Source organism: Poecile atricapillus, chromosome Z (assembly GCF_030490865.1).
Source record: "Poecile atricapillus isolate bPoeAtr1 chromosome Z, bPoeAtr1.hap1, whole genome shotgun sequence".
NCBI lineage: Eukaryota > Metazoa > Chordata > Aves > Passeriformes > Paridae > Poecile > Poecile atricapillus.
Window position 1 is genome coordinate 23,323,751 of NC_081289.1, and position 14,188 is coordinate 23,337,938.

Below are 14,188 nucleotides of genomic sequence, written 5' to 3' on the forward strand. Positions count from 1 at the left end.
TTTTGAAGGAGTGCCAGGCTTGCTTGGATGGGGAAATCTCTTACATGACTTGCCTTGTCTGTCCAAGAATTTTGGCTGCCTCTGTTGGCATGATAGAGAAATGTGTTTGCTAGGCTTTTATACTTAAAGGGATAGAAATTTGCTGGTATTTTACGCTTAAAAGGATGTTAAGATTTCTTCAAAACCAGAGCGCACAAACATATACATTCTCAGTCTGTTGCCTGGGACATTAGTCAGGCAACTCCTAATAAAGCTAAAGCCTAGCAATATAAGATTAAAATACATTAGTCGAGGATAAATTGTCCTGCACAAAACAATCTTACTGTGCATAGGAAATGTGCCCTAAGCCCAGTACAATTCTTACTTGTCAAAGCCTTCACGATACTTAATGGGTTAACGTCAAGAATGTCAAAGGGTTTTATTGTACTTGTTTTAATTATTTGGAAATTGCTCTTCCTGACTCGAGAGACGTCTGGGATTCTTACGTGGCAGTTTCTGCTTGATTTCAAAACATCTTGTCTGTCTGATGAGATGTGTGAGTGCCTGCGCTCTCTGTAATTTGTTTATAGCTACATCAGGGAACTGCTGGTGTGAAAGCCCAGTGCGGGCCGGAGCGGAACTCTAGTTCGCACTCCTGCGGAACGGCGTACATGCACGTAGCAGAGCCGTGCTGTTCCGAGCCGCGGGGACAGAGGACACGGCTGGCCGCCCTCCCCCGGCTGCCGGCGGGGCCAGGACCGCATGAACCCATCTTCTCTTTGCAGCGCAGAGTCCCAGCCCGCGCGGTGCTGCCCTCGCAGGTCGCGGTCCCGGCGGGTTCCGCGCCCCGGCAGCTCCGCGGGCGGCCCGCGCCCCCTCCCGGCCCGCGCGGCGCGGAGCGGAGCGGCCCCGCGGAGCCAAGGGAGGCGCGGCCGCCGCAGGGCGCCGTCCCATTGGCCGCCGGGCGCGCCGCTTTGCATATCCCCGCCCCCCGGCATCCCCATTGGCTGGGAGCCGGCGGCGCTTTGCATGGCCCCGCCCCCGCGGCCGCTGGCCGGCGCTGCGCTGCGGTGCGGTGTCGGGCCGGCGGCGCAGTGCAGGAGCCGGAGCCGGGCCGGCAGCGGGGCTCGGCCGGGAGCAGCGCGCAGGCAGCACCGCCGCTTCGCTGCCGTCTGGCGGAGCGGGGCCAAGCGAAACGGCCGGCGGGAAACGCCGCGCCCCCTCGCTGCTTCTGTTCCCCCGCGTCCCCCTGAGCCGCTCCCCGCCCGGGTCCCGCGGGTGCAGCATGAAGTGCGGCGATGGCCCGGAGAGGTAAGACGGCGGTGAGGACGCTGGAAGACCTGACGCTGGACTCCGGGTATGGTGGTGCGGCGGACTCGGTGCGCTCCTCCAACTTGTCGCTGTGCTGCTCGGATTCGCACCCCGCGTACCCCTATGGAGGAAGCTGCTGGCCGCACCTAACTGACTCCATGCACAGTCGGCACAACAGCTTCGACACCGTCAACACCGTCCTAGCGGAAGACTCCGAGGTGCTGGACTGCGCGGGGCAGCAGTGCTCCCGGCTCCTGCCCGACCTTGAGGAGGTCCCCTGGAGCCTGGAGGAGGTGGAGGCACTGCTGCTGCCGCCGCCGCCGCGCCGGGAGCCGCGGGCGCCGGTCGCCGCCAGCCCCGGGAGCCGGGATGCGGCGGCGCGGCTCTCGACGCTGGTGAGCCGGGCGCTGGTGCGCATCGCTCGGGAGGCGCAGCGACTGAGCCTCCGCTTCGCCAAGTGCACCAAGCACGAGGTGCGGAGCGCCATGGAGATCGTCCTGGGCTGGACGCTGGCGGCCCGCTGCACGGCAGCCGCCCTCGGCGCCCTGTCCCTATACAACATGAGCGGCAGCGGCGGCGACCGCTTCAGCCGCGGAAAGTCGGCCCGGTGCGGACTGGCCTTCTCCGTGGGCAAGTTCTACCGCTGGATGGTGGACAGCCGCGTGGCCCTGCGCATCCACGAGCACGCCGCCATCTACCTCACCGCCGGCACCGAGAGCCTCTTCCGCGACATCCACGCGCGGGTGCTGGCCGGCCCCGCCGCCCCGCTCCCGCCGCCCGGCCGCCCCCCGGCCGCCGCCGCCGCCGCCCCGGCCGAGAAGGAGAAGGAGGGCGGCGAGGCGCCCCGCTTCACCCTGGAGGCGCTGGAACAGACGGTCAACAACGACCCCGAGCTCTGGGGCTTGCTGCAGCCCTACCAGCACCTCATCTGCGGAAAGAACGCCAGCGGTAAGTGCGGCCGCCGGGCGGGACCGGGCGCCACCGACCACCTGTTGCGCCGGGCGGGCTCCCGTCCGCCCCCCCGGGCGCTGGGCGGGCCCCCGCCGCACCTGCCGCCGGGGCCGCGGGGCCGGGGAGGGAGGAGCGGTGCGGCTGCCCCTGCACGGCGGTGTCCGGCCCGGGGAGGGCTGGGCGGGAGCTGCCGAGCATCCCCCGAGCCGCTCTGCCGGGGCTACCGCGGCGTGATGGGCGTGAATTGAGGGGCAGCTGGCTGGGTGTCGGTGAGGGCTGGCTGAGAGACAGTGGTTCAGAGCTTCAGTTTTCCACAGGAAATGGCAGAAGCGCAGCTGAGCGCTTGCAGGCGAGATCAAACTTTTGTTACATATGCAGTGGTTTGGCCAGCGATTGCGTGGTTGGCGCTGAAATGCAGTCTTTCTGGACAGATTTCATTCATGTTGCTGCATGTTTACCCAGAGCTTGACACAACTGCAACACCGTGATGCATCAACTTCCTGGTCATTTTTTCCCTTCGTTTTTTAAACGATGAATCTAATATTTTTAATAAGTTATCCTTCGGTAGAGTGGCATTCCAAAGTTCATGTTCCTTATTTCAGCTCCCTCTGTTTGTTAGGGAAGGGAAAATGGAACGAGGCGTGTTTCGGGGAGGCAGAGTTAAAATAGGATGTTTTTTTCATACCTTCTCCTAAGCGTGCACAGACAGATACAAACATTTGTATTAAGCTTAAATTCAAAATACTTGTCAAGCTGAGATGCAAATATTTTGGGGGGGGGGTGGTTGACGAGGAAGGGAACTGGGAGAACAGGGGTAACTGGAAGCCCAGATCACGTCTCCAGATAAGCCTTGTTAAGTTGTTATAGCCACAGAGGATGCGTTACAGCTAATTTTCTATTGTCTTGAGGCACCTTCTATCCCAGAAGAGACCCAAAGGAGGATGCCAAGTGGGAGCAAAAGAAAGGGGCAGATACTCCTCCCTGCTGTAAACAGATGTTGCTTAGTTCTGTTCCTCTGGTGGTTTTACTCCAGCAGTGGATGTCCTCCCCAGAGGCTTTGCTGAACCACCCGTCAAAATTCATATGCTCTCGGGGGCTTGCATTGCAGGACTCTGGTGTGTTATTCCAGTGCTGGTGCAGGCAGGCATGGCTTCCCCAGGAGAGCCACCGTTGTTTTTTTCCTCGAGTCCTGCTACGGTGCCTGTAGGTTTCAGATGGCACTGTGTTGCGTTTCTGACATTGCAGCACTGGCTGTGCAGGCTTCTACTGAGCCTTTCATTTCGTTTTGCGGCTCTCTCTAACTCCGTCTGTATCAGCTCAGTGGATTTAAATGAACTTCATTCTGACCCTCATTTATCTCCCTTCTAGGGACACAAAACAGAGTTTTCATCTCCATTTTATTGTAGTTCTAGCTGCCACAAATCTCCTTGGTAGCTCAGTCTTGAGTTGAGCAAATAGCATTTTTCAAAGATGTTTGAATCAGACCCTAGCAAGTTGTCCATTTTGTTTTGCCTCTCTGTGTCTCCCTGCTTTCTATGCAAATGCCTGTGATGTAGTTTTGCTTTTTAGCATCTTATAATACATAGTTTGGCATCCTGTTAAATATATTTAGGGTTACAGGTGCAAGCAAGAGTCAGGCCTCCTTACAGTAAAAGCCATTTTTTACTGCTGTAAATGTTTATTCAGATTTAATCCAAGGGTGTGTTGCCTGCTCTTAAGTACTTTCAAGGCAACTAAACCAGGCATTATAAACCATTAAACACATCAGTCTGTTTCTTCACCAATGAGGTATGCCTGTTCATGTAGTCCTCCTTGTTTTGGTGTCTTGAGTGCTCCATGTTTGGTTGCAAATGTTTCTTTCTCAGGCACTTAAAACAGGTGGGGAAGTCTGATGGGAGAGATTATTTGAAACTGCTTGAAATTGTTGGGGCACTCTGTGGCACAAAGCTTGGACTGCTGGAAGCTGCATCTCTGTTTAGTGGCCTAACCACAAGTTCATCCTTCCTCTGCCTCAGTACTTGAAACACCATGATAGCACAGCTTAACAGGTAGCAGACTTCTCACATCTCTTTGCACCTCTCCAGGAAAAGAGACAGATCTTGCACTCCAGGGGTTCAGTAAGCTGGGGTGTCATTTTCCAGCTGAGTGACATGTGAAGACACAAGCACTGGAATCAGTGGATTTGGTCCATCAGATGTGGACAAGAAGCAGTGGAGGGGTCCTTTCTGGAGGTACCATGGGCAGTGTGATTTGGGTGAAGGTGGGGGATGGAAAGCAGTGCAGAAGCAGACTCTGTAGCAGCAGCTTAACTGGGGGCAGCTTTTTGTGGGGAGAGGGGCCTCTCTCTGGGAGGCAAATGTCAAAAATTTCCAGGCTAAATTCAGCACCTTAAAGTTCACCCAGACTGTGAAACAGGCAACCCGTGAAGATCGTAGGATGCAAGTATGTAAAGAACATAAGTTTGTGCATGATGCAGTCCAAGAGATTGCTCTAACGGAGTTTGTGAACACGAGTGTTGGGGAAGATGGTCTGAGGATCTGCAAGACACAAACCAGCCTTTCAGAGCTTCCTTGTAAGAGTGTTTAGTGGTTTTGGCTGAGGTTTTCTAGCCTGATGTCATTCTCAGTCATCTTGGAAGCTGTAGATCACTATTGCAAGATAACCTTCTCCTTCCTATAAATTATGGTCATGTGCCTTCAGACAAAGATGTTTGAGCTGATTCTTTCCATGGGCCATTTCCATTTTCTGCTGGGCTTCTTTTGGGTGCGTTTGGCCTGTGCTTGGACAGCTGCCTCAGTGGGAGCCCCACTCTCCAACAGGAGCCTGCTCATTGCTCTTGCAGGGTCGAAAGCCTGTGGATGAAGGTGGTGGCACTCCTTCATGTGTTGCAGGCAGCAGGCCACATGTCCTTGATAAGCTGGTTGATAACCTCTTCTGTGGGACAGGGCAGGGATGACAAAGGCAAAGCAGGCAATGCCGTTGGAGCATGGCAGCAGCTGCTGGCATATTGACTGAGCTTATCTTTCTGATAACTGTATCAGAAAGAATAGACCTTAAAAGCATTCTGAGGTAGTAATTTCCACCCCCACCGCCCCAGAATTTTGACATGATGGCTGAATGAAAATTATAAACTTTATGTTTGGGATTTCACTGAGGCTTACATGTTTCAATTATGAGCTCTGTCTGAGCAGCATAGTGCATGTTTCACATCCTATAACAGTTGCACAGAGTGTTATTTCCCTTGGAACAGTGGGAGAAAAATACTGTGTGCTCAATGAAAGGCAGTAAAAGCTGGCACCTCTGCGGTTTAAGCAATATTATTTTAGTTTCTTTATTGCTCATCAAACCCTTACTTTTAGGCCACATCTGAGAAATGCTTTGAGATGAATGGGAAGTTTCCCCAGGTCTTGGATCAAGTGCCAATCACTGGAGTAAATCCTTGTATATTGTTTTAGCTGGGGGGTTTGGATGGCAGGTCCAAGTAGCTCAAAGTCACCTATTTGGTATTATGGAGGTCCTCTTTCACCGGGAGGAGGGATGGTATTAGACTGCACTTGAATTAATACAGAGTTAAGAAAATTGTTTTTTCCTGTTTCAGTCTTCGGGGGTCTCCATGTCTTTGTGGCAGGACTTGTGGTGGCAGGGACACAGCCAGGGAGCTGGGGAATCACGGGGTGGAGTTTTCTGTGGAGGAGTCAGCATGCACAGCTCTGCCTTGTCTATTTGTGTACAGCTTCTAAAAATAGTGATTTGGAACCCAAATGCCTCCCTGTGGTTTCTTCCTCTTCTTAATATTATTTAGAGGAGAAGATCAAACTAGTTAGAAACCCAGGATTAGGTCAGGCTTGGCCGACACATGTCAGCTAACCTCAGTTTAACCTCAGCCTCTTTTAATTCAGGCGAACGAGGGGGACTCCAAGCAAATGAACAGTACCAATATATTAGCACAGCTTAACCAAATCAATAAGTGCTTTTTAATTTTGATATGTATGTATACATTCATGTGTGTATGCAGAGACTATACCCTCCTTTTACTGGCAAGCATGCTGTTATCTGTTACTTCTCTGCTTTTTGCTGTAATTGAACCATTCAGGATGCCATTATGGCCTTAGGGGCAGTGTAACAATCAATCTAGAACTTATTTCAGCTGGGATGATACTGGAATATTTGGGCTTAAAATGGAATTTTATGCTATTTTCTTGGCCTTATTTTAAACTGTAATTTCAAGTATATAGTTCCCCCGCAATCTTCCCATTAAGTTTCCATTGTGTTTTTTGCTGGTTAAAAAGAAAAAATGAAGTTGTAGTTGAAGTTTCTTATATGTGCCAATGTGTTATACTTAGACATCTTTGCTGTTTTGTTTTTCCCATCTGTTCCAGGGCACTTCAGTCCCATGCCAAGAGGTTGGCATGAGTGGTGGTGCAACAAATGATGTGTATTTTTGCTTGATTCTCTTACCTGACAACTTCCCAAGCAAACTTCCACACCCTCTTTGAACAAGTTGCATGTTTGTTCCCTCTCCATCCCAGGGGGGGAGAGTGGGACAAACCCCCAAAGGCAAGAAGGTTTTGCCTGTTTGTGGGCACTGATGCTGGTGGGAGCTGGGATGGCAGCAGAGAAACCATGCTCCTTCTCTGTAGTGGGGTGGGTTGCTTTGGCACCTGGTATTGGCAGGAGTGGGACAGGAGGATAATCAGCATGTGTGTGCTTCTTGAAGACCCCTGTTGCCTTGAGAGGGCACCTTGAGAAAGGAGCGGTGGTGGGACTGGGAAATAGAGACCCATCGGGAGGTTGAGGTTTGACTGGCTGGGTGATGGTGGTTTGCTTCCCCTCTGGATGTTCTGATTCATGTAATTTGTTTCAGTTACGAGTCTAACATTAAAAAAAAAAAAAAATCCCGGAAATGGTTATACCAGAAGCACCCAGGATAATCATAAAGCTTATGTTTGCCAATATGATTATTCTTTTTGTCATGTTGGAAAGTACCTTAATAACATTTATAGCCTTGGCCGCACTAGGGAGTTTTCAGGCTGCATCTACATTACTTAGTTTCTGATGTAAATGAGGCTTTGTAATGATGATTGGGAAATGTGATTGTGTATACAAAGAGTATGTTAGGGGAATAACAATATAGTTTTAGCAGTGTATTGGGTTCCTGGCTTTCTTGCTGACTGCTGACAGGCTTCATGTAGTTTTGCAGCCATCCTGTGAGCTGATGACGTAAGGTGCAGGTGAACATAAGGGACAACTTTGCATCTTTTCCTAATGCTACTGCAAATGCTCTCTCTTCCAATTCTCAAAGTTAATAAAAATGAAAAAGACATCACTCTTAGTGTGTTGGTGTTTCTGCAGTGTGTGTCATACCAAGCAGCTGGTTGTCAGTCACAAACCTTCCACATTTTCCAGAGTAAATACCCAATAGTGCAGTGGCTGCGAACATCTACAGCCTGAGCCCTTTCTTCCCTGTCTTGCTTAGGGGTTGAGTTCTAGTATCTCAGAAGTTAGAAAAAAAGGCTTTTGGTCTTCCCCTCTCCTTTCCCCCAGTTCAGGTATGAAAGAAGAAAGCCCTGCTCAACGAGATGTCACCAGAAGAGGACAGAGCTGTTTCCTGTAGCACATGAGTGTTGGGAATTAAGTCCTTTACGTGGAATAATTTCTTCTGGCCAATGTGTAGTGAAGAAAGAGTGTGGGGGGCTCCTTTCAGGTGGTTTGCTAAAATTAGCAGCTTCCATACAAAATATTTCTGTTGCTGGCCAGCAGAGGATGTGGAGGAAAAGCAAGGAGGGGATGGATGAAGGAGTTCATCACCAGGCTGTGTTTTCTTGCAGTGAGTGTGGTGAGCAGCAGCACTGCCACCATTTGAGTCCCTGAGCAGGTTGGCATTCTGTGTACTCGTGGGGGCTGAAGTGGGTGCTTGATGGGTGGTGGATCACATCAGTGCCTGTTCACTTTCCCAGTTTCCTCCCAGGTTCAAGATTCCTGCTGCCTCAGTCTCCCAGGCTGGGCTGTCATGTCCAGCTTTGCCATGCTGGCAGTCCCTTCGCTCTGTCTGCAGGCTGTTTGCCCAGGATATAGGAAGCTTTAGCAAGATATAAGGAAGAAGTAGAGACTATTTTCTTTCTTTGCTCTTGTCCGTGTTTACTTGCTGGCCAAAAGCAACATAACTGCACCATCTCTATAAATCTGTAATTACAATTGTTATGTACCTGATAAGTATTTTAAAGATTTCAAAAGACATAAAGTGAAAATCACCCCAGAGCTTGGGTGGCCAGCTTATTAACCTCTGGTTGCTTTACCAGAAGTGTTCAAATAGGCAGCCTGAAAAAAACACAGACATTGTGAAGGACTGTGCCAGTCAAATGGTCACATGTGGCTGGTTCTTGGTCTGCCCTCGCTTTCAGGGGTTTCCTACAACAAAGAGCTTCTATCAGGGTCCACATTTGTCTGGGAGCGCATAACCTTCCCTTTTCCCTAGAAAGTACCATAGTTATTCTGCTGTTAAAGGATGTGAGGAGATATAATCTGATGTCTAGTCACTCCTTTTGCTTTCCATAGGACTGCATTTCTCTTTCAAAAACAGAAGAGAAGAGGGCACTGATCAGGTGAAATGAGTCAGTGAGAAGGTGGCTGTGGGCTTGTTTTGACAGCAGGAGTGAGGGATGTGTTCCTGGGAGCAGCTGAAGAAGAAGGAGCCACAGTTGGTGTGGATCAGTTCCGCAGCATGGATGAGGCACAGGCACGCTGACACCTTGCTGAGGCTTGTCTCAGTTACTTTAGTTAATTCAACCTGATGTGCTGATGCTCTTGAATCATCACACTTCCTTACTCTGGCAGTTTGTGGGTGAGGAGAAAGTTGTATAGCACGGCTTATGGAACCGTGACCATTTTCTTGGGCTCCAATGAAGAGGTGTGTGTCTTCTAAATGGTGTTTTAACCTCTTCCTTGATTCCTAGGCTGAGTTCATAGTAAGCAGTACCCTTTTTGGGCGTAATTGTTCCTGAAAACAACCCAAGAGGTTTTATAGTATGGTTAAGAAGGTATCTGGTGGTAAATATGTGGACCAGCTTGGAGGCTGAAAAGATGCTCAGGAGACTTGAAGTTTCCCACAGGGATTCTTTTGGCTTATCACTGATAAGGAAAAGAAATTGTCTGTGATTTAGTTTAAGCAGTACTGGGTTGATAATAAGGAATAGGACAAAAATTAGACACCCTGTACTAAGAGACCTCAGGACAGGTGATTGTGTGCCTGACGAATCAAGCTGGCAGAGGTGGATGAAGGAAGAAGGATTTGTTCACCCCAGCCAGTTCCAGGCCATTCAAAAGCACAGTGTTAGACCTGGTGTAAATCCCTGGGGGTGGTGTTGTGTGGCTGGCTGATGCTGGTGCTTGGTGGGATGTTGATTTGCTTGGTGGGACCTCAGCTGGTGTGACACTTGGGGACTGAGCTCTTCCTGCCATGCTGCTTCAGGCAGTAATGGGTGTTGGTACTGGGATCTTCCAAAAGGTACATGGAAGTGCAGGAGACAGGTAAAGCTCCTTCTGTGGTGGTTTAAGGCAGCTGAAAGCGAAAGTGGAGGGAGGGATCAGTGCTGCAGGGTGTGTGGGAGGCGGTGGGACGCTCGCCAGGAGATAGGAGCACACGGAGGCGTTGCGGCTGAGCCGTGAGGGACTGGTAATCCTTCTGGGTCAGCAAATTCACAGCCTTACGTGGCTTTTCCAGAGCTCTTACGTGCATAGACCTTGCTCATGTGAGCAGCACATGGACTTCACACAGCCACAAAGGTCTTGGGGCAGGCTGGTGAGTGAGCAGGCGAACAGGAACCCCCGAGAAGATTAGAGAAGAGGCCTCTTCAATGACTGGATTTGTGTCCTCAAGTGCTGTGGAGTAGCACCTGGACCTGCAATTTAAAATTCATAAAACCACCCTGTTTTTAAATTGCACTGCTATGAAATATTGCTCCCAGGTGGGGGAAGTGAGCGGGGCTGGGGTTGCAGCAGAGGTATGTTGAATGTATTTGCATTTTTGAGGCAGTCAAATAATTGAAGGAAACTTTGCATCCTGCAGTGTTTTGCAGTTTCCCTGGCCCTGTGGTAGTTTTGGATAAACAATGTTGGGCTCCAGTGCCTTTGCTTATGTGTTGTGTTTGGCTGTGATCGAGTTGCTACAGTCAGGGAAGGTTGGCTTTTTCTTGAAAAGAGCTAAGTAAGTCTTGTGAGCCTCTCTGGGATGTTACCCAGCAGGGATTTGGAAAAATAGAGGTTGTGGTGCTGTGGGCCATAGGTACTCCCCAGACTGCAGGTCCCTCACCCCAGATGAAGCATCTTCACTTCTCTGTCACCTCTAAGCAGTGAATGTGGCCGGCAGCAAGGCAAGCTGCCACTGGGGAGGTGCGCCAGATGCCTGGGGATGGATGCTGGACTCCCAGACCTTCAGTGGGAAGTGCTGCCAGAAGAAATGAGAGAGATTTCACAGGTCAGAGTAATTTTGGCTACCCACTGAGATACTTTTCTTGTGGAGAATGCTAAGAAGATATTTTTTTTCTGTAATACAGGGGTATTTCTTTGCATGCCAGGATATCACAGAAATTGGTTCTACTGAATCATTTTCTGTAAGTCTGAGTAGGTAGAGTAGGTAGATTATTTTGCTCTGGGTTGCCATATAGCAGAGACAACTGCTAGGGACTAGATGCAGGTACCTCTGATGCTTTTATTTCCCTAGATGCTTTAAGGGTCACAAGACTCAGTACCTTTTCACAAGGAAAATGTATCTTTGTGCTACTTCTGTTATTTAACTTCTTTAGTGCATGTCTTGTGTGGGGTGCTGTATGGTACAAGCTGCTCCAAAGGTAGTGCTAGACCCAACCCTGTAGTCCTTGTTTGGGCAACATTCCCATTGATTTTGGTGGGACAGCCTGTCAAGCACCAAGATAAATTCTTGCATTTGGTAACAAATTAAAGAATTAAAAATTAAAGAAACTGCTGGGTCAAAGCTGTAGGCCTGGATTTAGTTTTGCTTAAGATAAGCTCTTCCAAAACTGAAGGTAAGTATCCGTACCTCACTGCAGATATTTATTCTTAATTTGAAAGGAATTTTTTTCCTTTGGTTCACTGATTAATGGTGTTCAGCTTAAAGATTGCACAGTGCAGCCTGTGAGGCCTTGTGCTACCTGTCTCTAGCCTATTTCCGCTGGCCCACATAAGAAAAATTCTAAAAATAGTCCAGTAGTGTAGATTTTCAAAAGTAAATTAGATCTTAAAAATAAGAGGTTCAGTTTAATTATCTGGCATGCTCTCAGTAAGGAGGAGGAGGAAGAAAGGTTTCAAAGTATGCAGTTCCTCTAACATGGAAAAAACCCCATCCCCAAGCATAGCTGTCCCTCGGTACTTGGGACCTGCTGTTGCTTTGCTGTTGTGCTTTACCTGTTAACTAGTTCTTCATTATACCAGTGTGCTCACAAAAGAATTGCCTTCTGTTTCTGGAGAATGAAAACAGTTTTGCAAGCTGGCTGAGTGCAGGGACAGAACCAGCAACGTGCAGACTGTTTTCAATGAAAAATACCTGCCTGTGGGAATGCTTATGATGCCTTGATTCCATATTAAAGAGCATATTTGGTAAAGGATGGGTAAGACAAGGGGGAGTAGTTTGAAATATTTTACAGGTTTAAATGTAGGAATGACATAAACACCTAAGTAATGCAAAGGATGCTGAACTTCAGTAGCAATGTTCTTGCAGCAGAATGCTGGGAGCCAAGATAAGGAACTTGGTGACGCTGTCTGTCTGACACACATCAGCAGTTAGACTGTGATGGCTGAATGCTTCTAAAGCAAGATTAAATACAACAAGAGAAAAACACCCTAGCCAAAACTCATTCCTCCTTAAGTGTACAGATAGGCTAACTGATCTTCAGGAAGGATCTATGGGCTGTCACCTCTCTTCAGCACACAGAAACTACCTATGCGTAGGATAATTGGCAGGTTTTATAAGGAGACCTGTGGTGATGAGAGCCCTCAAACCACCAGAGCAGATGGGGATGCTGATGTCTGCCTACTCTGCCTCCTCTGACCAGGGATGTCGTGGGGAGATGCAGCTTGAGGTTGTGGAGGGAGTTATTGGATGGGTGGGAGAACACTGCTTTATCAGGGCTGGTGAGGTTTTAATTACAGGCTGTGTGAGGCAGGAGCTGGTGAGTCACAAAGTGTTTTCTGAGGTTGCGGGCTGGAGGCTCAGGTGTCAGCCACTATTGCAGGTGACTTCTTTCACTGAGTGAGGAGCCACAGCAAAGTTTTCCTTTGGATGGGACCCTGTCCACCGCCTTTGTCAGCCTGAGATGAGATGGCTCCGATTTGCCCAACCTAGGGCTATGTTTTGGGCTTCCCTGGAAGTTTACCTGGAACCAGGCTGCTGCCTGCTTAATAGGTGCTTCTCATGCAAGCAGTACAAACACACCCCAGCTGCAAAACTGGCTACAAAGCTGGCTGCTGAGCAGATTTAAACCTGTACCATTGACTGCTTGTGCAGTCAATCCATGTTGCATACTTCTGACAGTGCTGGTAAGACATTCATGTCTGGAGTGAGAGGATGGAGTGCAGACTTGGGGTCTTTAGGGTTGGGATTTATAATTTTCTGGTCTGGTCAGGTCTGAGATGGGTGAGTCCCTGGGAAACATCCTTTTTCAGGGGCAAGGACAGCACTTAGAGGGAAGAGGTGTCAAGAAAATGAGGACTTGTTTGTTTACTTCTCCTCTTGACTGTGACTTGAGAAGCATCATTGGCGTGTGTTCTGCTCTTTCTTCCTTTAGAGGTTTGCGGTGCTGTTGACATTCCACTGATACACCAAAAAAGTTGTTGATATTTAAACATGAATGTTGGCCATGGCATAAGGAAAAATGAGAGCAATTCAGCACCCCACATAAAACATCCTCTGAGCCTGGAGTAATTAGTTTCGTTTCATAGCCTGATTTCCAGAAAGAGAAAGAACAGAACAAACAGCAGAAAATATAATGAAATTTGGGGGTGGGGGGCCCATGGGGACTGTTCTGTGCAGTGACAGTCAACCACAGTGGTGTTATATCCAGAAAGAAGGCACCTGGGGATTCTGTGATTGCACCATGCAAGGGACTGAGTAACAAAGTGGGAACCTGAGCAACTGCTGAATATTTTGCAGAGAGCCAAGATGCAAGACTGAAAGAGTAAATTTAAAGTTACTCTAAAGAGCCCGTTCCTCTTCCCAGCATGGTTGGGGTTTGTGGAGCTGTGTAATTGCAAAGGAGTGGCTGGGAAACAGCGTGCTGGGGTTATGCACATGGAGACTATTTCTAAAGATTATATTAGTCCTATATTAATAATTGCAGAGGAAGTACTGGTTTGTGTGTTAGCCAAAGCTTTGCAGGCATTGCAGAAGATGTGGTGGGTGTTGCTGCCCTTTCTGCTGGAGAGCCATTCGCTGCTGATGGGCACTGCAAACTGAGGCTGCTTCCTGCAGTAGCACACGAATAACCTTTATTGCTTTCGGTTGTCCTGTGAATGAGTAAGAGCCTCAGGACTGAATGTTCTTCTGTTCTGAGCTACTTTCATGATAACTTCTCTAGGTTTTCTTTTGCCATTTTGACATGGGCAGCTCTTCCTTCCTTGAGTTTCATATGTGCTCTCTTCATTAGGAGTGGTGACCTTCTGGATACTGCTCCTTTTCTTTCCCCTTAAGTTCAAAGAAGTTCAGTATTTACATAAGCAGCTTGCTTGCTATTTTACTGCTTTCTGGCATAATCTCTCTTGAATGCCTTTCTGAAAATAGTCTGTCCAAGTAAAAATATGAGGTAAAAATATTCACTATTGAAGCAGAGTGTTTAGAAATAGCTGCAATTTTGAGTTGTATCATACAGAAACCCAAGCCTTTGCAGTTGATTAGGGACAGGTGTTTTAACTTCTTCTGCAGCTGTTTTTTAAGTTG

The 14,188-nt window shown here is 48.8% G+C and overlaps 1 protein-coding gene across 2 annotated transcripts in view; it reads left to right on the forward strand.

The window, feature by feature from the left end:
• The first annotated feature begins 1,038 nt into the window (after positions 1 to 1,038).
• Positions 1,039 to 14,188, forward strand: part of LOC131573763 (ankyrin repeat and BTB/POZ domain-containing protein 3) — a 164,648-nt gene continuing 151,498 nt past the window's right edge. For both annotated transcript variants that reach the window (XM_058827993.1, XM_058827994.1), the window contains exon 1: positions 1,039 to 2,238. In XM_058827993.1, coding sequence (XP_058683976.1) covers positions 1,278 to 2,238 — 961 coding nt within the window. In that variant the 5' untranslated portion in view covers positions 1,039 to 1,277. The remainder of the gene's footprint in view (positions 2,239 to 14,188) is intronic.